Source organism: Phasianus colchicus, chromosome 35, assembly GCF_987193195.1.
Source record: "Phasianus colchicus chromosome 35, bPhaCol1.hap1.1, whole genome shotgun sequence".
NCBI classification, from domain to species: Eukaryota; Metazoa; Chordata; class Aves; order Galliformes; family Phasianidae; genus Phasianus; species Phasianus colchicus.
Window position 1 is genome coordinate 2,202,827 of NC_143470.1, and position 22,439 is coordinate 2,225,265.

General features: G+C 58.3%; 2 protein-coding genes across 5 annotated transcripts; both read left to right on the top strand.

Moving 5' to 3' along the window:
- The first annotated feature begins 100 nt into the window (after positions 1 to 100).
- Positions 101 to 15,548, top strand: VARS2 (valyl-tRNA synthetase 2, mitochondrial). 4 transcript variants are annotated; one of them, XM_090129069.1, is made up of 27 exons: positions 102 to 349; positions 1,630 to 1,711; positions 1,839 to 2,085; positions 3,053 to 3,119; positions 3,203 to 3,300; positions 4,180 to 4,261; positions 4,348 to 4,467; positions 4,535 to 4,646; positions 5,210 to 5,298; positions 5,401 to 5,491; positions 6,303 to 6,430; positions 7,562 to 7,665; positions 7,764 to 7,845; positions 7,941 to 8,017; positions 8,671 to 8,858; positions 9,659 to 9,729; positions 9,800 to 9,925; positions 10,019 to 10,123; positions 10,877 to 10,945; positions 11,031 to 11,109; positions 11,216 to 11,343; positions 11,454 to 11,606; positions 12,618 to 12,818; positions 12,899 to 13,010; positions 13,689 to 13,879; positions 15,130 to 15,255; positions 15,406 to 15,548. In XM_090129069.1, exons 1-27 carry the CDS (start codon positions 140 to 142, stop codon positions 15,499 to 15,501), a joined length of 3,234 nt encoding a protein of 1,077 aa, XP_089985195.1. In that variant the 5' UTR covers positions 102 to 139; the 3' UTR covers positions 15,502 to 15,548. The 4 variants fall into 4 exon arrangements, with proteins under 4 accessions (XP_089985197.1, XP_089985195.1, XP_089985196.1 ...); XM_090129070.1 differs by lacking the exons at positions 3,053 to 3,119; positions 3,203 to 3,300; XM_090129071.1 differs by lacking the exons at positions 12,899 to 13,010; positions 13,689 to 13,879; positions 15,130 to 15,255; positions 15,406 to 15,548 and having other exon boundaries at positions 101 to 349; positions 11,454 to 11,584; positions 12,618 to 12,813.
- A 1,263-nt stretch (positions 15,549 to 16,811) lies between these two features.
- LOC149913762 (uncharacterized) lies at positions 16,812 to 21,563 on the top strand. Its single transcript, XM_090129001.1, has 2 exons — positions 16,812 to 17,341; positions 17,440 to 21,563. Exon 2 carries the CDS (start codon positions 17,445 to 17,447, stop codon positions 21,561 to 21,563), a length of 4,119 nt encoding a protein of 1,372 aa, XP_089985127.1. The 5' UTR covers positions 16,812 to 17,341; positions 17,440 to 17,444.
- The last annotated feature ends 876 nt before the right edge of the window (positions 21,564 to 22,439 follow it).

Below are 22,439 nucleotides of genomic sequence, written 5' to 3' on the forward strand. Positions count from 1 at the left end.
TCCGCACCGAAAGCCACCCCACGCTTGCGGGTCACGTGTAAGTGGCCACCCAATCACAAGTAAGGGACGCGCCGTCACGTGACGCCGGTCGACCAATCCCGCGCCGTCACGTGACGGCGGCGCCTCTTCCCGCCCCAACATGGCGGCCCCCACTCTACCCCGCTCTCTCAGGACCCTCCGGTTCCCCACCGGGGGTCGAACGCGGTGTAGCGGGGGGGTCACACCGCCCGGTTCCGCTGTTACCCAACCGGATAACGCTGAAAGGATCCGGCTGAGGGCTCGGGAACACAAAGAGAGGAGGCAGCGGCTGAAGAGGGAGAGGGAGGCCTTGGGGGGGGCTGGGCCTGAGGTGGGGGCAATGAGGGGTAATGGGGGGGGGGGGGCAATAATGAGGGGTTGGGGGAGTTATGGGGGGCAATTGGGGACCCATAGTGGGTAATAGGGGAGGTTGGGGTGGTTATGGGGGGGTAATGGGGCCCTATGGGGGGCAGTAGGGGAGGTTGGGGTGGTTATGGGGGGGTAATGAGGCCCTATGGGGGGCAATAGGGGGGGTTGGGGTGGTTATAGGGGGGTAATGGGGCCCTATGGGGGGCTGTAGGGGAGGTTGGGGTGGTTATAGGGGGGTAATGGGGTCATATAAGGGGCTGTAGGGGAGGTTGGGGGCAATTATGAGGGCATTGGGGGGGTTGGGGGACATTGGAGGGGCAATTAGTGGGGTTTGAGGCAGTAATTGGGGGGCTTGGGGCAGTTGGGGGGTGCTGGGATGCATGGGGGGCTTTGAGGAGGGGTAGTGGTGGAGCATTGGGGCCTATAGGGGGGACAATGAGGGGGATTTGGGGTAACAAGAGGGGGGTTGGGGGCAATAATGAGGATTTGGGGCAGTTATAGGGGGCTTTGGGGGACACATAGGGGGCAGTAGGGGAGGATGGGGTGGTTATAGGGGAGTCTGGGGGCAATGGGACCCTATGGAAGGCAGTAGAGGTGGTTGGGGCTGTTATAGGGGGGGAATGGGGCCATATAGGGAGCAATGAGGGGGATTTGGGGTAACAAGAGGGGGGGTTGGGGGCAATAATGGGGGGTTGGGGCAGTTATAGGGGGCATTAGGGGCCCTATAGGGGGCAATAGAGGATGTTGGGGCTGTTATAGGGGGGTAATGGAGCCCTATAGGGGGCTGTAGGAGAGGTTGGTGGCAGTTATGAGGGCTTGGGGGGGCAATTAATGGGGTTTGAGGCAATAAGGGGGTAATGGGGCAGTTGTAGGGGGCAATAGAGGAGAGATGGGGGGGTTTATAGGGGACAAAAAGGGGGGAGTTGGGGGCAATTAGGAGGGGCTTAGGGTTGTTACAGGAGGCCTGCGATGGGGTTGGAGCTAAGGGAGGGGGATTGGGGCAGTTATAGGGGATAATGGAGCAATTTGGGGGGGGGGGGGGGGGCTGGGGGGGCATCAGAGGCTTTGGAGGGAGGTAGTGGGAGGAGGTGGGGTCCTATGGGGGGCAGTTATAAAGGATAATGGAGCAACTTGGGGGGGGGGGACTGGGAGGTATGGGAGGCTTTGAAAGGAGAAGTAGTGGTTTGTATTAATTTATACCTGTTTATTTTTTTGCCCCCCCCCCCTCTCTCCCACCTCAAGGTGTCCACCCCCCCCCCAAAATCCTGGGCTCCCAAACCCATCGTGGAGTACAACCACCCCCTGGAGCCCGATGGCAAGAAAGGTATGGAGGTCCTGTTGGGGGGGGGCAAAAAGGGGGTGGGGAAGGGCGTAATGATGTTATATATGGGGGGGGGGGGATGCACACAGTCACCCCCCCCCCCCCCTCAAGTGCCATTTTTGTCCCCCAGCTACAGGGGTGGCCCTGCCCCCCTCCTACAGCCCCCGTTATGTGGAAGCGGAGTGGTACGGTTGGTGGGAGAAGCTGAAGGCTTTCACCCCCCCACCCCGTGAAAATGAAGACCCCCAAAACGTCGACGGGGGGGTTAGGATGAAGGGGGGAGTGCTCAGCTTGGTGTTGCCCCCCCCCAACGTTACCGGATCGCTGCACGTTGGCCACGCTCTCACCGTTGCCCTGCAGGATGCCCTCGTGCGATGGTAGGGGATGGGGGGGAGAAGGAAATGTGGGGGGGGGGGGGGAAGGGGTTTGGGGGTTATTTGGGGCAGATTGGAGGCTGTAGGGGGAATTTGGGAATTGATTGGGACCCCCGGGGGTCATTTTGGGGGGTGTTTGGGGCAGGTTTGGTCCCTTTAGGGGGATCTGGGGGGGAATGGAGGGGGGTTGTTGGGGTTAGATCAGATGCATTGGGGGTATTTGGGGGATCTGAGGGAGGGAGGGGGGGTAGATTCGGTTTTTTGGGGGTTCTGGAGGCAGATTGGAAGCCATATGGAGGCTTGGGGGGTGGTTTGGATCCTATAAGGGGGTGGGGAGGGGATCTTGGGCACCTTTGGGGGGGGTCTTGGGGGCAGATTGGGGCACATAAGGGATATTTGAATGATTTGGGGTCGGGGAGAGGGGGAAGTGGGGGGGCTTCAGGAGGGGGTGTTGGTTGTTGAGGGCAGATTGGAGGCTGTAGAGGGAATTTGGGGATTGATTGGGACCCCCGGGGGTCATTTTGGGGGGTGTTTGGGGCAGGTTTGGTCCCTTTAGGGGGATCTGGGGGGGAATGGAGGGGGGTTGTTGGGGTTAGATCAGATGCATTGGGGGTATTTGGGGGATCTGAGGGAGGGAGGGGGGGTAGATTCGGTTTTTTGGGGGTTCTGGAGGCAGATTGGAAGCCATATGGAGGCTTGGGGGGGGTGGTTTGGATCCCATAGGGGGGTGGGGGTACTGGGCACCTTTGGGGGGTTTTGGGGTGATCTTGGGGGCAGATTAGGGATATTTGAGGGATCTGGGGGTGGTTTGGGGGCCATTTGGGGGCACAAAGAGCAGATTTTGGGGCCGTTTGGGGGCACACAGTGCAGATTTTGGGATTCTGTGGGGCTGTGGGACCCCCGTGGGTTGTTGGGGGGGTCCTGGGCTGTCATCCCCCCCCCTTTTTTTGACACTTTTGGGGCCGTGCAGGCGACGCATGCAGGGCTGGGCTGTGCTGTGGGTGCCAGGCACCGACCACGCAGGTATTGCCACTCAGGTGAGCATTGTGTCCCCAAATGTCCCCGAGTGGTGGCTAAACGATGGCTGTGACATCCCCAAATGTCCCCTAAATGTCCCCAGGTGGTGGTGGAAAGGTGGCTGTGGCAACAGCGGGGTTTGCGACGTCAGGATCTGTCCCGTTCTGAGTTTTTGGATGAGGTCTGGGCTTGGAAGGAGAGGTGAGGATGCGGGGACATGGTGGGGACACAGTTGGGGACACAAGGAAGAAGGGAGGGACATAGGTGAGGGTTGGGGACATTTAAAAGGTGTGGGAAGGGGTTGGGGGCACGGGTTGGGGACGTTGGAAGGGCAGTAGGAAGGGATTGGGGACATGGGACGTGGGTTGGGAACAACAAAAGGGTGTTAGGAAGGGACGTGGGACGTGGACCATGGGTTGGGGACATTGGAAGGTCTTGGGAAGGGATTGGGAATGTGGGTTGGGGGCACTGAAAGGATGTTGGGAGGGGTTGGGGACAGCAGACGGATGTTAGGAAAGGGTTGGGGACACCAGAAGGACGTTGGGAAGGAATTGGGGATATGAGACATGGGTTGGGAACGCCAGAAAGATGTTAGGAAGGGGTTGGGGGCATCAGAAAAATATTAGGAAGGAGTTGGGGACATGAGACATGGGTTGGGGACACTGGAAGGACATTGGGAAGGGGTTGGGGACACGAGACGTGGGTTGAGGCCACCAGCAAGACGTTGGGAGGGAGTTGGAGACAAAGACGTGGGTTGGGGACAGCAGAAGGGTGTTAGGAAGGAGTTAGGGACACAAAACGTGGTTTGGGGACAGCAGAAAGATGTTAGGAAGGGACTGGGGACAGAAGGCATGGGTTGGGGACACGAGACATGAGTTGGGGACACTGGAAGGAGATTGGGAAGGGGTTGGGGACACGAGACATGGGTTGGGGCCACCAGCAAGACGTTGGGAGGGAGTTGGAGACAAAGACATGGGTTGGGGACAGCAGAAGGGTGTTAGGAAGGAGTTGGGGACCCAAAAAGTGGATTGGGGACACGAAACATGGGTTGGGGACACCTTGGGGACTCGTCACCCCCAGGCACGGTGACGAAATCCTACGCCAGCTGCGCACCCTGGGGGCCTCACTGGACTGGAGCCGCTGCGCCTTCACCATGGACCCCGTGAGTCCTCGTGTCCCTTCCCTATCCCCACGGGGCCACCAGCGGTGGTGGCATTTGTCCCCATGGTGTCCCCACGGTGTCCCCAGGGCTTCTCCAGGGCGGTGACGGAGGCGTTTGTGCGGCTGCACCGCGCTGGGTTGGTGCGACGCGATCGGCGTTTGGTCAACTGGTCGTGCGCCCTGCGCTCTGCTGTGGCTGATGTGGAGGTGACCTTGTCCCCAAAGTGTCCCCAACGTGTCCCAGGACGTGTCCCTAACGTCTATGTGGCAACAGGTGGAACCACGACCCCTGGCTGGCCCCACGGAGCTGCATGTCCCTGGCTGTCCCCATGCTGTCACCTTTGGTGTCCTCGTCACTTTCGCCTACCCTGTGGAGGGGGATGATGGTGAGAGGTGTCCCCATTTGTGTCCCCAGCTCTTGAGGTGTCCCCTTTGGTGTCCCCATCTCTTGAGATGTCCTCTTTGGTGTCCCCTGCTGTCCTACATGCACCCACCTCCTCATACACATCCCCACTGTGTCCTCAATGTGTCCCTTTGTGGTCCTTTCATGTCCCTATTTGTGTCCTTTGGTGTCCCCACCTCCTGAGGTGTCCAACTGGGGGTCCTTTGCTGTCCCCTGTGGTGTCCCCATCTCTTGAGATGTCTTTTTTGGTGTCCCCTGGTGTCCTACACGCACCCACCTCCTCCTACACATCCCTATTGTGTCCTTCGGTGTCCCTTTGTGTCCCCATTTGTGTCCCCACCTCTTGAGATGTCCAACTGGGGTCTTTTGATGTCCCCATCTCTTGAGGTGTCATTTTTGGTGTCCCCTGGTGCCCTACACACACCCACCTCCTCCTTCACATCCTCAGCATGTCCCTTGGTGTCCCCAACGTGTCCCCAACGATGTCCCACCCCCCTCCCTCACCTCTTCCTTTGTTTCCCCACCATCACCCCTGGTTGTCCCCAGGCCTGGAGCTCCCGGTGGCCACCACACGTCCCGAGACAATGCTGGGGGACGTGGCCGTGGCCGTGCACCCCATGGACCCCCGATACCAGGTATGGGGTGGGAGGAGCCTATAGGGTGGGAGGAGCCTATAGGGTGGGTGTGGCTCTTTTTTTAGGGGGCGGGGCTTGTGCTGATCCCACCCTCCCCTCCAGCACCTCCATGGCCGCCATCTCCGTCATCCTTTCACTGGGCAGCTGCTGCCTGTTGTCACCGACCCCACGGTGGAGCCCACGAGGGGCACCGGTATGGGGACAGTGGGGTGGGGGTGACAATGGGTCATGGTGACAATGGGGTGGTTCTCAGTGAAGTGGTGACGATGGGGTGGTGGTGACAGTGGGGTGGTTGGCAATGAAGTGGTGACAGTGGGGTGGTGGTGACAGTGGGGTGGTGGTGATAGTGGGGTGGTGGTGACAGTGGGGTGGTTGGCAATGAAGTGGTGACAGTGGGGTGGTTGATAGTGGGGTGATGATGGCGTGGTTGACAATGGGATGGTGACAGTGGGGTGGTTGGCAATGAAGTGGTGACAGTGGGATGGTGGTGACAATGAGGTGATGGTGACAGTGGGGTGGTGGTGATGATGGGGTGGTTGACAGTGGGGTGATGATGGGGTGGTTGACAATGGGATGGTGGTGACAGTGGGGTGGTTGGCAATGGAGTGCTGACATTGGGATGGTGGTGACAACGAGGTGGTGGAGACAGTGGGGTGGTTGACAGTGGGATGGTGGTTGACAGTGGGGTGGTGGTTGACAGTGGGGTGGTGGTTGACAGTGGGGTGATGATGGGGTGGTTGACAATGGGGTGGTTGACAGTGGGATGACAATGGGGTGATGGTGACAATGGAGTGGTTGACAGTAGGGTGGGGGTGACAGTGGGATGGTGATGGTGACAACGAGGTGATGGTGACAGCGGAGTAGTGACAATGGGGTGGTGGTGACAATGGGGTGGTTTGACAACGGGATGATGGTTGACAATGGGATGGGGGTGACAGGAGGTGGCCCTGGGGGTGATGTGGCAGCCATGGGTGTGTCACCACATCTCCTGTCCCCTCCTCCAGGGGCGGTGAAGGTGACACCAGGACACAGTCACCCCGACCTGGCCCTGGCACGTGCCCACGGGCTGCCTCTGCTCTCCGTCATCGGGGATGATGGCACCATGTGTCCCCCCGGGGGGGGGTGGCTCCAGGTACCATGTCCCCTTTGCTGTCCCCTCAGTGTCACCTCATGCCCACCTCTGTCCTCTTTGCTTTTGTCCCTCGTCTGCGTGTCTGGCTGCCATCTCCTGTTGTCCTCCCTGTCCTCACGTCCCCAGATTGTGTCTCAAAACCGCGTCCCTTGTCACCTCCTGATTTTCCTTCCATTTCCAGTCCCCACATTTGTCCCACTCCTGTCCCCATCCGTGTCCCCATCTCCCTCCCCATGTCCCCTCCTGTCCCCATGTCCCCAACCACAACCCCATGTCCCTTCGTGTCCCCATGTCCGTTTCCCCATCCCCATGTCCCCTCCTGTCCCCATCCATGTCCTCTTCTGTCCCTTTGCCCTCCTGTTCCCATCTCCATGTCCCCATCTCCATGTCCCCATCCCCGTGTCCCCTGCTGTCCCCAACAAAATCCCCATGTCCCCAACCCTGTCCCCACATCCCCTCAGGATCCCATGTCCCTAACCCCATCCCCACGTCTGCTCCTGTCCCTAACCCCATTCCCATGTCCCCTCCTGTTTCCAACAATGTCCCCTACCCCATCCCCAAGTCCCCCATGTCCCCAACCCCGTCCCCACGTCCCCTCCTGTCCCCAACCCCATCTCTATGTCTCTTGCTGTCCCCAACCCCATGTCCCCATTTCCATCCCCACATCCCCCCATGCCCCCAACCCCATCCCCACGTCCCCAAACCCATCTCTGTGTCTCATGCTGCCCCCATCCCCATGTCCCCAACCCCACGTCCCCATCTCCATCCCCTCCTGTCCCCAATCCCATCCCTATGTCCCCTCCTGTCCCTAACCCCATCCCCATGTCCCCCATGTCCCCCATGTCCCCAACCCTGTCCCCACATCCCCTCCTGTCCCCAGCCCCATCTCTATGTCTCTTGCTGTCCCCTCATGTCCCCATTTCCGTGTCCCCAACCCCATCTCCACGTCCCCCATGTCCCCAACCCCGTCTCTATGACTCTTGCTGTCCCCAACCCCACGTCCCCATCTCCATCCCCTCCTGTCCCCAACCCCATCCCTATGTCCCCGTGTCCCCTCATGTCCCCTCCTGTCCCCAACCCCATCCCTCTGTCCCCTGCTGTCCCCAACAACATCCCCAACCCCATCCCCAGGGCGTCCACCGTTTCGTGGCGAGGGACAAAGTGGTGACAGCTCTGTCCCAGCGCGGGCTGTACCGGGGCACCCAGGACCACGCCATGACACTGCCCATGTGCAGGTAACCCCCCCTGTCCCACTTTGGGGACATGTCCCCCCCCCTTTCCCCCCCCACTCGTGGGGGGACACGTCCCTGAGATGTCCCCAACGTCCCTACAGCCGCTCGGGGGATGTCATTGAGTACCTCCTTAAGGACCAGTGGTTCCTGCAGTGTCAGGAGATGGCACAGCGTGCCCGTGAGGTCAGTTGGGGACATTTTTTTTTGGGGGGGGGGACATTATTTGGGGAGGGGGGTGACCTTTTGACCTTTTTTCCCCCCCTCTACTCCCCCACAAGGCGGTGGTATCGGGGCGTCTTCAGCTCGTCCCCAAGTTTCATGAGAAGAACTGGAAGACGTGGATGGACAACGTGGGGTGAGGTGGGGAGGAGCCCGTGGGATTGTGGGATGCTGGAGGACCTGGGGTGGGAGGACCGCAATGCGTTGTGGGATGTTGGAGGACCTGGGGTGGGAGGACCCCATGGGATTGTGGGATGCTGGAGGACCTCAATGCACTGTGGGATGCTGGAGGACCACAATGCACTGTGGGATGCTGGAGGATCTGGGGTGGGAGGTCACCAATGCATTGTGGGATGCTGGAGGACCTGGGGTGGGAGGACCCCATGGGATTGTGGGATGCTGGAGGACTTGAGGTGGGAAGACCCCAATGCGTTGTGGGATGCTGGAGGACCTGGGGTGGGAGGACCACAATGCAATGTGGGATGCTGGAGGACCTGGGGTGGGAGGACCCCGTGGGATTGTGGGATGCTGGAGGACCCCGTGGGATTGTGGGATGCTGGAGGACCTGGGGTGGGAAGGCCCCAATGCATTGTGGGATGCTGGAGGACCCCAATGCATTTTTGAGGGGAGGTGGGAGAGAGGTCCTTAAAAAATCTTCAGGGCTCCCACGAATGTCTAAAAATCTGAGGCAACGTCCCCAAAATTTATGGGAGATGCCCCCGAAATGCCCTTGGGGGATGGGTGGGGGTCCCTTCCCCCCCGCTGACCCTACCATCCCCCCACCCCCAGGGATTGGTGCCTCTCTCGACAGCTGTGGTGGGGGCACAGGGTGCCTGCTTACAAAGTGGGGGTGTCCCCCCCTGGCAGTGACCCCCCCGACAGGGGGCTCTGGGTGGTGGCACGCAGCGAGGACGAAGCTCGGGATGAGGCTGCCCGCCTCTGCCATGCCCCCCCCAGGGACATAGAGCTGCAGCAAGGTGGGTGGGGGGTCCAAAATCCTCATTTCACCCCCCCCCAGCATCTCCCCGTGAAGCCCTAAATTCCTGTTTCCCCCTCAAATCCCCCCTTGAGCCCCCAAATTTCCATTTCTCCTCCCCAAAATCCTCCTATGAGCCCCCAGATTCCCATTTCTCCTCCTGAAATCCCCCTACGAGCCCCCAAATTCCCATTTCCCCCCCCCAGAATCCCCTTACGAGCCCCCAAATTCCCATTTCCCCTTCCTAGAATCCCCCTACGAGCCCCCAAATTCCCATTCCCCCCCCCCAGAATCCCCCTACAAACCCCAGATTCTCATTTCCTCCTCAATTCCCCTCTTGAACCCCCAGATTCTGAATTCCCCCCCCAAACACCCCCAGTGAATCCCAAAATCCCCCTGTGAACCCCAAATTCTCATTCTTCCCTCAAATCCTCCCTTGAACCCGCAAATTCTCATTTTCTGCCCACCCCAGAATCCTCATATGAACCCCAAATTCCCATTCTCCCCTCAGATCTTCCCTTGAACCCCCAAATTTTCATTTCTCCTCCCCAAATCCCCCTATGAACCCTGAAATTCCTATTTCACCCCCAAAAAAATCTTCTTATGAACCTCAAATTCTCATTCATCCCTCAGATCATCTCTTCTACTCACAAATTCTCCTTTCTTCCCCTCAAAATCCCCCCACGAACCCCCAATTCCCTTCCAGACCCCCTTTTTTTTTCCCCATTTAGGACCCCCCACTCATTTCCCCCTTTAGGAACCAACCCCATTTTTTACGACCCCCACCCTCATCTCCCCCAGACCCTGACGTCCTCGACACGTGGTTCTCTTCTGCTCTCTTCCCCTTCGCCGCCCTGGGGTGGCCCGAGGAGGTGAGGACACCGTGGGGACAACGTGGGGACAACATGGGGACACCCTATAACCCCCCCACGACCCCCCCAGACCCCCGATCTGCGTCGCTTCTACCCCACAACCCTACTAGAGACAGGCAGCGATCTGCTCTTCTTCTGGGTCGCACGCATGGTGATGTTGGGACAGCAGCTCACCGGGCACCTGCCCTTCTCCCAGGTACCCAAAATATCCCAAATTCTCCCTAAAATGTCCCCCAGGGAGGGGTCGATGTCCCTATATCCCCCTCCCCCCATACCCCATTGCTTCCAGGTGCTGCTGCACTCGCTGGTGCGCGACGCAGCGGGGCGGAAGATGAGCAAATCACTGGGGAACGTCATTGACCCCCGGGATGTTATTGGTGGGGCATCGCTTCAGGTAGGTCCTACAATAACAAACGTGGTTTTGGGCAGACCCTACAGTAACAATTTTTGCTTTGGGGGACCCTATAATAACTAACAGATCCCGTACAGACGCAATAATAACGATGATCGTTGTGATAACCTTTTGTTTTTGTAGGGTCTCCCCCACCCCACAACGACCCCTTTGTGATTGTAGGGTCTCCCCTACCCCACACCACCAACCCCTTTGTTATTGTAGGGTTTCCCCCACCCCATACCACCAACCCCTTTGTTATTGTAGGCTCTCCCCTACTCCACGTGACCCTTTTGTTGTTGTAGGGTCTCCCGTACCCCACACCACCAATCCCTTTGTTATTGTAGGGTCTTCTCCACCCCACATCAGCCCCTTTGTTATTGTAGGCTCTCCCCCACCCCACAACAACCCCTTTGTTATTGTAGGCTCTCCCCCACCCCACATCAGCCCCTTTGTTATTGTAGGCTCTCCCCCACCCCACATCAGCCCCTTTGTTATTGTAGGCTCTCCCCTACTCCACGTGACCCTTTTGTTGTTGTAGGGTCTCCCGTACCCCACACCACCAATCCCTTTGTTATTGTAGGCTCTCCCCCACCCCACAACAACCCCTTTGTTATTGTAGGCTCTCCCCCACCCCACATCAGCCCCTTTGTTATTGTAGGCTCTCCCCCACCCCACATCAGCCCCTTTGTTATTGTAGGGTCTCCCCCACCCCACAACAACCCCTTTGTTATTGTAGGCTCTCCTGTCTTGCAGGAGCTGCAGGAGAAGCTGCGCCGCACCGTCCTCGACCCCCATGAGCTGGCAGTGGCTTCAGAGGGGCAGGTGGGACCCCTATGTCCCCCCCAGACCCCTCTAAGTCACCCCAAACCCTTCGTGTCCCCCTCAAAATTCCACATCCCCCCCCCAGAAGCGCCAATTCCCCCACGGCATCCCCGAATGCGGCACCGACGCCCTTCGCTTGGCTCTGTGCTCCCACAACGCTCACGGTGAGGACTTAAAGAAGGGGACCTGGGGGGGGGGGTCCCTAACATCCCCCACCTCCCAAACACCACCCGTTGTCCCTCCTTCCCTTCCCCCTCAAAAAAAAAAAAGGTGATGACATCCGCCTGGACGTGGCCGCCGTGCTGAACCAACGCCATTTCTGCAACAAAGTCTGGAACGCCGTCAAGTTCGTCCTCGCCTCCGTCGGTCCCCACTTCATCCCTCGACCCCCCGAGGAGGTAGCAGGGTAGGGTGGTGGTTGTGAGGTTGGGGGTCTCCATCCCCCTCCTTTCCTTCCTCCCCCCTCCCAAAATCCCAAATTTCCAATTTTTTTCCCCGTTGTTGGCAGACGGTCCCACGCGCTCCCATGGACCGGTGGGTTTTGAGCCGCCTGGCGCGGGCGGTGGGTGAATTTGGGAGGAGGATGGAAGCTCTGGAGGTGCACGGAGCCACAGCTGCTGCGCAGCATTTCTGGCTCAGGTCCTTCTGCGACGTCTATTTGGTTGGTGGCGCGTCTGTCTGTCCGTCCGTCTGTCCTGCGTTCGTCTCTGTTCTGCCCCGGTGTTGTGTGTCCATCCATTTCCACTCTCTTGCATCTCGTTGGTGTTGAACCCCGTTGATCGCGTCCGTCTGTCCATCCCACTCATTGCTGACTCTTATCTACCACCGACCGCGTCCGTCTGTCCGTCCTACCCAACCTCTCTCATCTCCTTGACTGTGTCCATCTCTCCATCCCACTCGTTGTTGGCCTTTTTCTATTGTTGACTCTGTCCGTCTGTCCATCCCACCCAACCACTGCATCTCCTTGACGTTGATCGTCCTTGATAGTGTCCGTCTGTCCATCCCACCCAACCACTGCATCTCCTTGACATTGATCGTCCTTGATAGTGTCCGTCTGTCCATCCCACCCAACCACTGCATCTCCTTGACATTGATCGTCCTTGATAGTGTCCGTCTGTCCATCCCACCCAACCACTGCATCTCCTTGACGTTGATCGTCCTTGATAGTGTCCATCTGTCCATCCAACCCAACCATTGCATCTCCTTGATGTTGACCCTCCTTGACCATGTCCGTCTGTCCATCCAACCCAACCATTGCATCTCCTTGATGTCGACCCTCCTTGACCGCGTCCGTCTGTCCATCCCACTCATCGTTGACCTTTGTCTACCACTGATCACGTATCCATCTGTCCATCCAACCCAACCAAATCTCCTCCATCCTTCCCCCCTTCAACTTCCATCTGTCCGTATGTCCTCTCCTTGCGTCTCCTCAAACCTTCCCCGCCTCAGTGCCCGTCCATTCGTCCGTCTGTCCATCCCACTCATTGTTGACCTTTGTCTGCCACTGATCACATATCCATCTGTCCATCCGACCCAACCAGTTCTCCTCCATCCTTCCCCCCTTCAACTTCCATCTGTCCGTATGTCCTCTCCTTGCGTCCCCTCAAACCTTCCCCACCTCAGTGTCCGTCTGTCCATCCCCACAGCCTCACCTCATCCTTCTGTCCCCCAGGAAGCCATCAAACCCTCTCTCCGCCGCCCTGACCCGGACCCCACCACGCTACAGACGCTGCTGAGCTGCGCCGAGTTGGGCCTCCGCCTCCTCGCTCCCCTCTCCCCCTTTTTGGCCGAAGAATTGTGGCACCGCCTCCCCCGTGCCCCCCCAGCACCCCCCACCCTCTGCCTCGCTCCGTTCCCCTCCGCCGCCATGTTGGTGGGTGCCACACGTGGCCCTGTGGGGCTGTCGGGTGCCGTCCTCGCCATCTCGTGCCTCAGTTTCCCCACCTTTTCCAGGCCCATTGGCTCTGCCCGGAAGTGGAGGCGGAGGTGGAAACCATGAGGGAGGTGGTGAGGACTGTGAGGGCTCTGAGGGATGTGTTCCGCCTCGGTGCTGCGCGGCCGCGTGGTGAGTAGCCAAGATGGCCGACGGGGGGGACACGGGGTGGGGTCAAGGCTCCAGGCAGCCATTGGAATTGGGGGAGTTGAGGCCCAAGATGGCTGACTGGAGTTGGAGTGTCAGAGTCCAAGATAGCTGATGTTAAGTCAAGGCTTCGAGGCCCAAGATGGCCGACAGGAGAGGAAGCGTTGAGGCCCAAGATGGCCGATGGAAGTGGGAATGTTGGGACCAAATATGGCGGCCAGAAGTGGAGGTTTTGAGGCCCAAGATGGCTGCCCAAAGGGGTGGTATTGAGGCCCAAGATGGCTGACAGGGTGGAGGGTGTTGAAGCCCAAGGTGGCCACTGAAAGTCAAGGTATCAGGGGCCAAAATGGCCACCGGAAGTGGGGTTATCAGGGCCCAATGTGGCCACCAGAAGTGGAGTATCAGAGCTCAAGATGGCCGCCAGAAATGGGGGGGATCGGGGACCAAGATGGCCGCTGGAAGTCAAGATATCTGGCCAAAGTGGCCACCGGAAGTGGGGGTACCAGGGCCCGAGACAGCCACCAGAAATGGGGGTATGAAAGCCCAAGACAGCCACCGGAAGTGGGGTATCAGGGTTCAAAATGGCCACCGGAAGTGGGGTATCAGGGTCCAAAATGGCCACCGGAAGTGGGAATATTGAGTCTTTCCCACTGTCCCCCATAGTGGCAGTGCGATGCCCAGCAGCGCTGCAGGACGCCATGTTGGATTTGAGCCCCACGCTCCAGGCCCTGGCACAGGCGGGGCCCGTGGAGCTCCTCCCCCAGGGGGCGGGGCCGGAAGTGGGGCCGGAAGTGGGGCCTGGATGGGTGGGGGCTCCCGCAGGGACCGGCATCCATGTCTACATCTGTCTGCAGGTGAGCAACATTGGGGGGGGGGGCTCATGGGATTGTGGGATACTGGAGGACCTGGGGTGGGAGGACCGCAGTGCATTGTGGGATGCTGGAGGACCCAGGGTGATGGGAGGACCCCAATGCATTGTGGGATACTGGAGGACCCAGGGTGGGAGGACCGCAATGCACTGTGGGATGCTGGAGGACCCAGGGGGATGGGAGGACCGCAATGCATTGTGGGATGCTGGAGGACCTGGGGTGGGAGGAACCCCATGGGATTGTGGGATGCTGGAGGACCCGGAGTGGATCACAATGTTTTGTGGGATGCTGGAGGACTCAGGTGGGCGGACCCCATGGAATTGTGGGATGCTGGAGGACCTGCCATGGGAGGAATCCCATGGAATTGTGGGATGCTGGAGGACCTGCCGTGGGAGGACCCCAATGCATTGTGGGATATTGGGAGATACCAATGCATTGTGGGATGCTGGAGGACTTGGGATGGGAGGGCTGCAACGCATTGTGGGATGGTGGAGGACCCAGGAGTGGGTGGACCCCGATGCATTGTGGGATGATAGGGGTTCATGGGGGTATTATGGGATGTTGGAGGACCCCGGTGCATGATGGGATGTTGGAGGACTCAGGTGGGGGTTCCCATATTATCATCGGATTTTAGAGGACCTTGGGGCATTATGGGATGTTGGAAGACCCAGGTGGAGGTCCCATGGCATTATGGGATTTGGGAGGGCCACAGGGCATTATGGGATATTGGAGGACCCCAGTGCATCATGGGATGTTGGAGGACCCAGGTGAGGGTCCCATGGCATTATTAGGATTTTAGAGGAACATGGGGCATTATGGGATGTTGGCAGACCCCAGTGCATCATGGGACATTGGAGGACCCAGGTGGGGGTCCCATATCATCATGGGATTTTAGAGGACCATAGGGCATTATGGGATGTCGGAGGACTCAGGTGGGGATCCCATATCATCATTGGATTTTGGAGGACCTTGAGGCATTATGGGATGTTGGCAGGCCCCAGTGCATCATGGGATATTGGAGGACCCAGGTGGGGGTCCCATATCATCATGGGATTTTAGAGGATCGTAGGGCATTATGGGATGTCGGAGGACTCAGGTGGGGATCCCATATCATCATTGGATTTTGGAGGACCTTGAGGCATTATGGGATGTTGGCAGGCCCCAGTGCATCATGGGATGTTGGAGGACCCAGGTGAGGGTCCGGTGCCATTATGGGATGCCTCTGCCCCCCACAGGACCTGGTGGACCCCCACTCTGAACGTGCCCGGCTCCACGCCCGCAGCCTCAGCCTCCAGCGCCGCCTCCGTGCCCTCACCCCCAGGGGGGAGGACCCCACATCCTCCTCCCCCCACCAACGCCAGGTAGGGGGCTCTCATTAACTAATTAACATAGCCAATTAACCCGTTAACCTTATTTGTTGGCGGGGGAGGGCTCTTTATTCACGCTGCTCTCATTAACGCCAGGTTTTCTTTTTTCCTTCCCCCCCTTCCTCCCTCCCCCCCTCCCTCCAGGTTTGCAGCCTCCGTTCTGAGCTCGCCCTCCTCACCCTGGCACTGGAAGCTTTGGGACCCCCCCAGGAGGAAGGACGACCCCCCCAGGATGGATAATGCCAATAAAAACCCCCATAGGAAAAGCTCTTAACGAGCCCTGCCCTAATTATTTGTTGGGGGGGGGGGTTGGTTTGTGGCCTCAGCTCGCAGGTGGGGGGAGGGATCTCAGGAGGGTCATTAATTTGGGCCATTGGTCCCCGAGGTCCCCGAAATAATGGGGACGTGCAGGGGATGATGGGAGCGGGCGGCGCTGCCCCCACCCCAAAACAGAGCTGACAACAGAGGCTGAGGTGAGAGCCCCGAATTTGGGGGGGGGGGGGGGGTTGGGGAGCAAAAACTGAGGTGGGTGGGAAGGGGGGAGGGGGGGCGATAAAATTTAGGGATGGGTGTCCAAAACTGGGGGGTGGGGGATGAAAAGTGGGGGATGGGGGAGCAAAATTTTGGGGGTGGGGATCCTGAAAAGGGTGCAGAAGGCTGAAATTTGGACCCCAGAAGCAGAACCCTGAAATTGGGAGCTCTAAACTGGAACCAGGACCCCCCCCCTCACACCCCCAGTCGGCACCAGGAATGGGGACCCTAAAATCAACGCCTTGAGGCTGGGACCCCAAAACTGAAGGCGGGACCCCAAAAACAGCAACAGGATCTTGGAATTGGATCCCAAAACTGAAATTGGGACCTTGGAAGTGAGACCCCAAAAAACAGCACCGGGACCCCAGAACTGGGATCCCCCCAAATCTGCCCTGGGATCCCAAAACCAGCACCAGGATCTTGGAATTGGACCCCAAAATCGGCACAATCTGAGACCAGGACCTTGAAACCGAAACCCCAAAATCCCTGAGATCCCAAAAGCAGCCCTGTGATGATGTAATCAGCATCAAGGACCCCAAATTCCTGCACTTGGACTCCAAACCCAACGCCAAGACCCCAACTTCTAGCACTAGGACCTCAAATTCCAGCACTCAGACCCAAAAATCAGCATCGGAGACCCCAAATTCTGGCACTGGGACCCCTAATTTTGGCACTCAGACCCAAAAATCAGCACTGGAGACCCTAAATTCCAGCACTGGGACCTAAAATTAGCTTTGGAGACCCCAAATTCCAGCACTGGGACTCTGAATTCAAGCACTTGAACCCAAAAACCGGCATTGGAGACCCCAAATTCCGGCACTGGGACCCCAAATTCCAGCACTTGGACCCCAAACCCAGGACTGGGACCTAAAATCAGCATTGGAAACCCCAAATTCTGGCACTGAGACCCTGAATTCCAGCACTTGAACCAAAACATCGGCATTGGAGACCCCAGATTCTGGCACTGGGACCCCAAATTTCGGCACTCAGACCCAAAAATCGGCCTTGGAGACCCTAAATTCCAGCACTAGGACCCCAAATTTCAGCACTTGAACCCAAAAATCAGCATTGGAGACCCCAAATTCCGGCACTGGGATCCCAAATTCCAGCACTTGGACCCCAAACCCAGGACTGGGACCTAAAATCAGCATTGGAAACCCCAAATTCTGGCACTGAGACCCTGAATTCCAGCACTTGAACCAAAACATCAGCATTGGAGACCCCAAATTCCGGCACTGGGACCCCAAATTCCAGCACTTGGACCCCAAACCCAGGACTGGGACCTAAAATCAGCTTTGGAGACCCCAAATTCCAGCACTGGGACCTAAGATCAGCATTGGAGACCCCAAATTCCAGCTCTTGAACCCAAAAATCAGCATCGAAGACCCCAAATTCCGGCACTGGGACCCCAAATTCCAGCACTTGGACCCCAAACCCAGGACTGGGACCTAAGATCAGCATTGGAGACCCCAAATTCCAGCTCTTGAACCCAAAAATCAGCATCAAAGACCCCAAATTCCGGCACTTGGACCCCAAACCCAGGACCCAGGTACCACCATCCCCCCACATCCCCCCCATTCCCCTCCATGTTTCCATATCACCAGCAGTGACATCGCTGTCCCCATTTTTCCTCCCTCCCCCCCCCAGGTTCCATGGCTGAGGGGTGTGCCCTCCCTGGGGAGGTGACAGAGGGGGACAGCGGTGTCCCCAAAGGGGACATTGATGTCCCCGAGGTCACCGTCACTCCTTGGGCCAGCGGCATCACCATCACTGTCACGGTGGCACCGGCGGATGAGGACGTCGGGGACATTTGGGACATTGGGGACATTGGGGACAGGGATGATGCCCCAAACATCACTGCTGAGGACATTGGGGATGGGGACGTGGAGCTTGGGGACATCCCTGTTCCGTGTGACAAAGATGCCGGGGACAGAGATGTCCCAACTTTGAAGGATGTTGGGGATGGGGATGGTGGCATCGGTGTCACAGCCCTAAGGGACACTGAGATGACAGAGGGGGTGACACTAAAGGATGCTGGGGACAGGGGTGTCCCAACCCTTGGGGACATGGGGGACAGGGATGTCCCAGTCTATGAGGACAAGGATGTCCATGGGGACAAGAGTGATGGGGACAGGGATGTCATCGGTGTGTGGGACGATGGGGACAAGGGCTTTGGGGACAGGAATGTCACCAGCCTAAGGGACAAGGTTTGGGATGTCCCCGTTCCCAATCTGGAGAAGGACACTGGGAATGGGGATGTCCTGGTTCATGGAGATAAGGACTTTGGGGACAACCCAACCCTAAGGGACTTTGGGGACATCCCAACCCTACGGGACATTGGGGACAAGGATGTCACAGCCCCTAAGGACGAGGACACCAAGGAAAAAAGTGTCCCAACCATGGGGGATGAGGACCTTGGGGACAAGGATGGTGGGGACAAGGAAACCCCATCTCTCATGAGCTTTGGGGACGTTGGGGACAAGGACGTTGGGGACAAGGAGGTCCCATCCCTCATGAGCTTTGGGGACACTGGGGACAAGGACGTTGGGGACAAGGAGGTCCCATCCCTCATGGACCTTGGGGACGTTGGGGACACAGAGGTCCCATCCTTCATGGGCTTTGGCGACAAGGACATTGGGGACGTTGAGTTTGGGGAGGAGATCCCATCTGTCATGGACTCTGGGGACAAGGACATTGGGGACAAGGATGTCCCATCCCCTATAAGCTTTGGGGACAAGGACATTGGGGACAAGGATGTCCCATCCCCTATAGGCTTTGGGGACAAGGACATTCGGGACAAAGATGTCCCATCTCTCATGGGCTTTGGGGACAAAGATGTTGGGGACAAGGATGTCCCATCCCCTATAAGCTTTGGGGACAAGGACATTTGGGACAAGGATGTCCCATCCCCTATAAGCTTTGGGGACAAGGATGTTGGGGACAAGGATGTCCCATCCCCTATAGGCTTTGGGGACAAGGATGTTGGGGACAAGGATGTCCCATCCCCTATAAGCTTTGGGGACAAGGATGTTGGGGACAAGGAGGTCCCATCCCCTATAGGCTTTGGGGACAAGGACATTCGGGACAAAGATGTCCCATCTCTCATGGGCTTTGGGGACAAGGATGTTGGGGACAAGGATGTCCCATCCCCTATAAGCTTTGGGGACAAGGACATTTGGGACAAGGATGTCCCATCCCCTATAGGCTTTGGGGACAAGGATGTTGGGGACAAGGATGTCCCATCCCCTATAAGCTTTGGGGACAAGGACATTTGGGACAAGGATGTCCCATCCCCTATAGGCTTTGGGGACAAGGACATTGGGGACAAGGATGTCCCATCTCTCATGGGCTTTGGGGACAAGGATGTTGGGGACAAGGATGTCCCATCCCCTATAAGCTTTGGGGACAAGGACATTTGGGACAAGGATGTCCCATCCCCTATAGGCTTTGGGGACAAGGATGTTGGGGACAAGGATGTCCCATCCCCTATAGGCTTTGGGGACAAGGACATTGGGGACAAGGAGGTCCCATCTGTCGTGGGCTTTGGGGGCAATGATGCTGGGGACAAGGACGCTGGGGACAAGGAGGTCCCACCCTTCGTGGGTTTTGGGGACAAGGACATAGGGGACAAGGACAACGGGGACAAGGACATCCCATCCCTCATGGACTTTGGGGACATTGGGAACATGGTTGTCCCAACTTCGATCATCGCAAGAGATGGGGATGTCCCAACCCCAGGAGATGTTTGGGATGAGAAAGTTAGGGACATCCAGGTCCCAACCCTGAGGGACTTTGGGGACAAAGAGTTTGGGGACAAGGAGTTTGGGGACAAAGACTCTGGGGACAAAGATTTTGGGGACAAAGACATCTCAGCCCCAAAGGACTTTGGGGGCAGGGATGTCCCAACCCAAGGGGACACTGGGGAGGAGGACGCAGCCTTTCTGCTACGAGGTGTTGGGGACATTGGGGACACTGGGGACAGGAATGTCACCACCCCAAGAGACGTTGGCGACGTTCCCCATGGGGGCAGGGACGTCCCCACGCTTGGGGACACCAAGGAATTCCCGACTCTATGGGGCACTGGGGACGAAGGTGGCCTTGGGGACGTGGTTGGGGACGTCACCATCCTGAGGGACGTTGGGGACATTCCAGGGTTTGGGGACAAAAAAGATGAGGACGTGTCAACCTCCAGGGAAGGGGAGACGGGGGACGCGGGTGTCCCCATCCCGGGGGGCGTTGGGGACGTGGAAGGGGACGAGGTTGGGGACACTTGTGGTGGCATCACCATCACGGTGACGGCGCCGCCGCCGGAGGAAACCCCCGGTGACGATGACGATGATGATGTCACGGCTCTGCTTCCCGCTGACGTCACGTCCAGGGATGACGTCACTTCCTGCCTCCCCGAGGGTGAAGGCGTGGGTGACACGCCTGATGACGTCATCGGTGGAGGTGACGGCGTCGTCCCTGGAGGTGACAACGCTGGTGACGTCACCGTGGGTGAAACCATCGCTTCGTTACATGGGGAAGTCTGCACTGTTGACGTCATCCCCAGTCGTGACGTCACTGATGACGTCACGACAGGCAAAACCATCGCTTCTTTCTGTGGGGAGGCCAACACTGATGACGTCATCACTGGGTATGACGTCACTGATGATGTCATCCCTGGTCGTGATGTCACTGATGATGTCATGATGGGCGAAGCCATCGCTTCTTTCCATGGGGAGGTCCACACTGATGACGTCACCACTGGTCGTGACATCACTGATGATGTCACGACAGGAGAAACCATCGCTTCTTTCCTCGGGGACGTCCACCATGATGACGTCATCCCTGGTCGTGACATCACTGATGACGTCACAATGGGTGAAACCTTCACTTCTTTCCTCGGGGACATCCACCATCATGACGTCATCCGTGGTCGTGACATCACTGATGACGTCACGACAGGCGAAACCATCGCTTCTTTCCATGGGGAGGTCCAAACTGATGACATCATCACTGGTCATGACATCACCGATGACATCATACTTGGTCATGACATCACTGATGATGTCATGACAGGCGAAACAATCGCTTCTTTCCTCGGGGACGTCCACCATGATGACATCATCCCTGGTCGTGACATCACTGATGATGTCATGACGGGCGAAACCATTGCTTCTTTCCATGGGGAGGTCCACACAGATGACGTCATCACTGGGTATGATGTCACTGATGACGTCATCCCTGGTCGTGACATCACTGGTGACGTCATGATGGGCGAAACCATCGCTTCTTTCCTCGGGGACGTCCACCATGATGACGTCATCCCTGGTCGTGACATCACTGCTGACGTCACGATGGGTGATGGCCACGGCTACGACCTCACTGATGACGTCACCCCCCACCTGGCCGACCTCTCCGATGACGTCATCACGGACGAAACCATCTCTCCATCCCGCGAGGAGACGAGCGATGATGACATCATCCCCGGAAGTGACCTCATCGATGACGTCACCGACGGAGGCGACCCCGGAGGTGACGTCACACCCGAAGGCGGTGACGTCACCTCGAAGTATGACGTCATCAGCGACACCATCAGCCCCGCGGAGGAGCAGCCGCTGTGCCCGCGTGGTGACGTCATCGATGACGTCATCGCCCGCACCGCCCCCAGGAGGGGCGGGGCTACAGGTAGGGGCGGGGCCAAGGCAGGTGGGGGGGCGGGGCCAGTGGTAAAATGGGCGGGACTAACATATAGGGGGGCGTGTTTGTGGCTGAGTGGGCGGGGCTAATGGGAAGGGGGGGCGTGGCCACCGATTTGTGGGCGGGGCTAACGTATATGGGGGCGTGGTCGACATTTGGCGTGGTTGTGGTTGAGTGGGCGGGGCAAATGGCAAGGGGGCGTGGTCACGGGGATGTGGGCGGGGCTAAGGGCTTGGGGGCGTGGCCACATATTTGTGGGCGGGGCTAAACACACACTCAGCCTATGGGGTGTGGCCTAGACTAAGTGGGCGGGGCTAAGGCGGTGAATATGGCGTGGGGGCGTGGCTTCGACGGAGCGGGCGGGGCAAATGACGTGAGGGGCGTGGCCACCGATTTGTGGGCGGGGCCGATGCCGTGCGCGACACGTTGGGGGCGTGGCCAATGTTAAGTGGGCGGGGCTAAGCTTATGGGGGCGTGGCTCTGAGCCACTAGGGGTGTGGCTTAATGATGAGGGCGTGGCTTTTTGTGGTGGGGGCGTGGCTTAATGTTGGGGGCGTGGCTTTTCACTGATTTCCCCCCACCCCATCTCCCCCCGCAGCCCCCCCCCAGCCCCAGACGACCCCCCCCGGCTGCCCCTTGGTCTTCCTCGGCCTCCTCTGCCTCCTCCTCATCCTCCTCCTCCTCGCCGGTGTCTTTGCGGTATGGGGGGGGGGGGGCGGGGGGGGTCACATGGGGAATTTTTTTTGGGGGGGGGGGGGACATATGGTTAATTTGGGGGGGTGAAAATAATTGGGGTCCCAAACCCTTTTGGTGGGAAATAGGGGGGGTGGGGGTGGGGGCATATGGGGAAATTTTGGGGGGGGGGGTTGGGGGGGGACATATGGTTAATTTGGGGGGGGGGGGGGGTGAAAATAATCGGGGTCCCAAACCCTTTTGGTGGGAAATAGGGGGGGTCCTGGTTAATT

What these genes read in the sequence shown, in the direction of transcription:
- VARS2 (XM_090129069.1), top strand. Translation starts at nt 140, where the DNA reads ATGGCGGCCCCCACTCTACCCCGCTCTCTCAGGACCCTCCGGTTCCCC. An exon ending in CTGCTGTGGCTGATGTGGAG is followed by an intron (nt 4,468 to 4,534) that starts GTGACCTTGTCC and finishes ATGTGGCAACAG; the next exon opens with GTGGAACCACGACCCCTGGC. An exon ending in GGACATAGAGCTGCAGCAAG is followed by an intron (nt 8,859 to 9,658) that starts GTGGGTGGGGGG and finishes CATCTCCCCCAG; the next exon opens with ACCCTGACGTCCTCGACACG.
- LOC149913762 (XM_090129001.1), top strand. Translation starts at nt 17,445, where the DNA reads ATGGCTGAGGGGTGTGCCCTCCCTGGGGAGGTGACAGAGGGGGACAGC.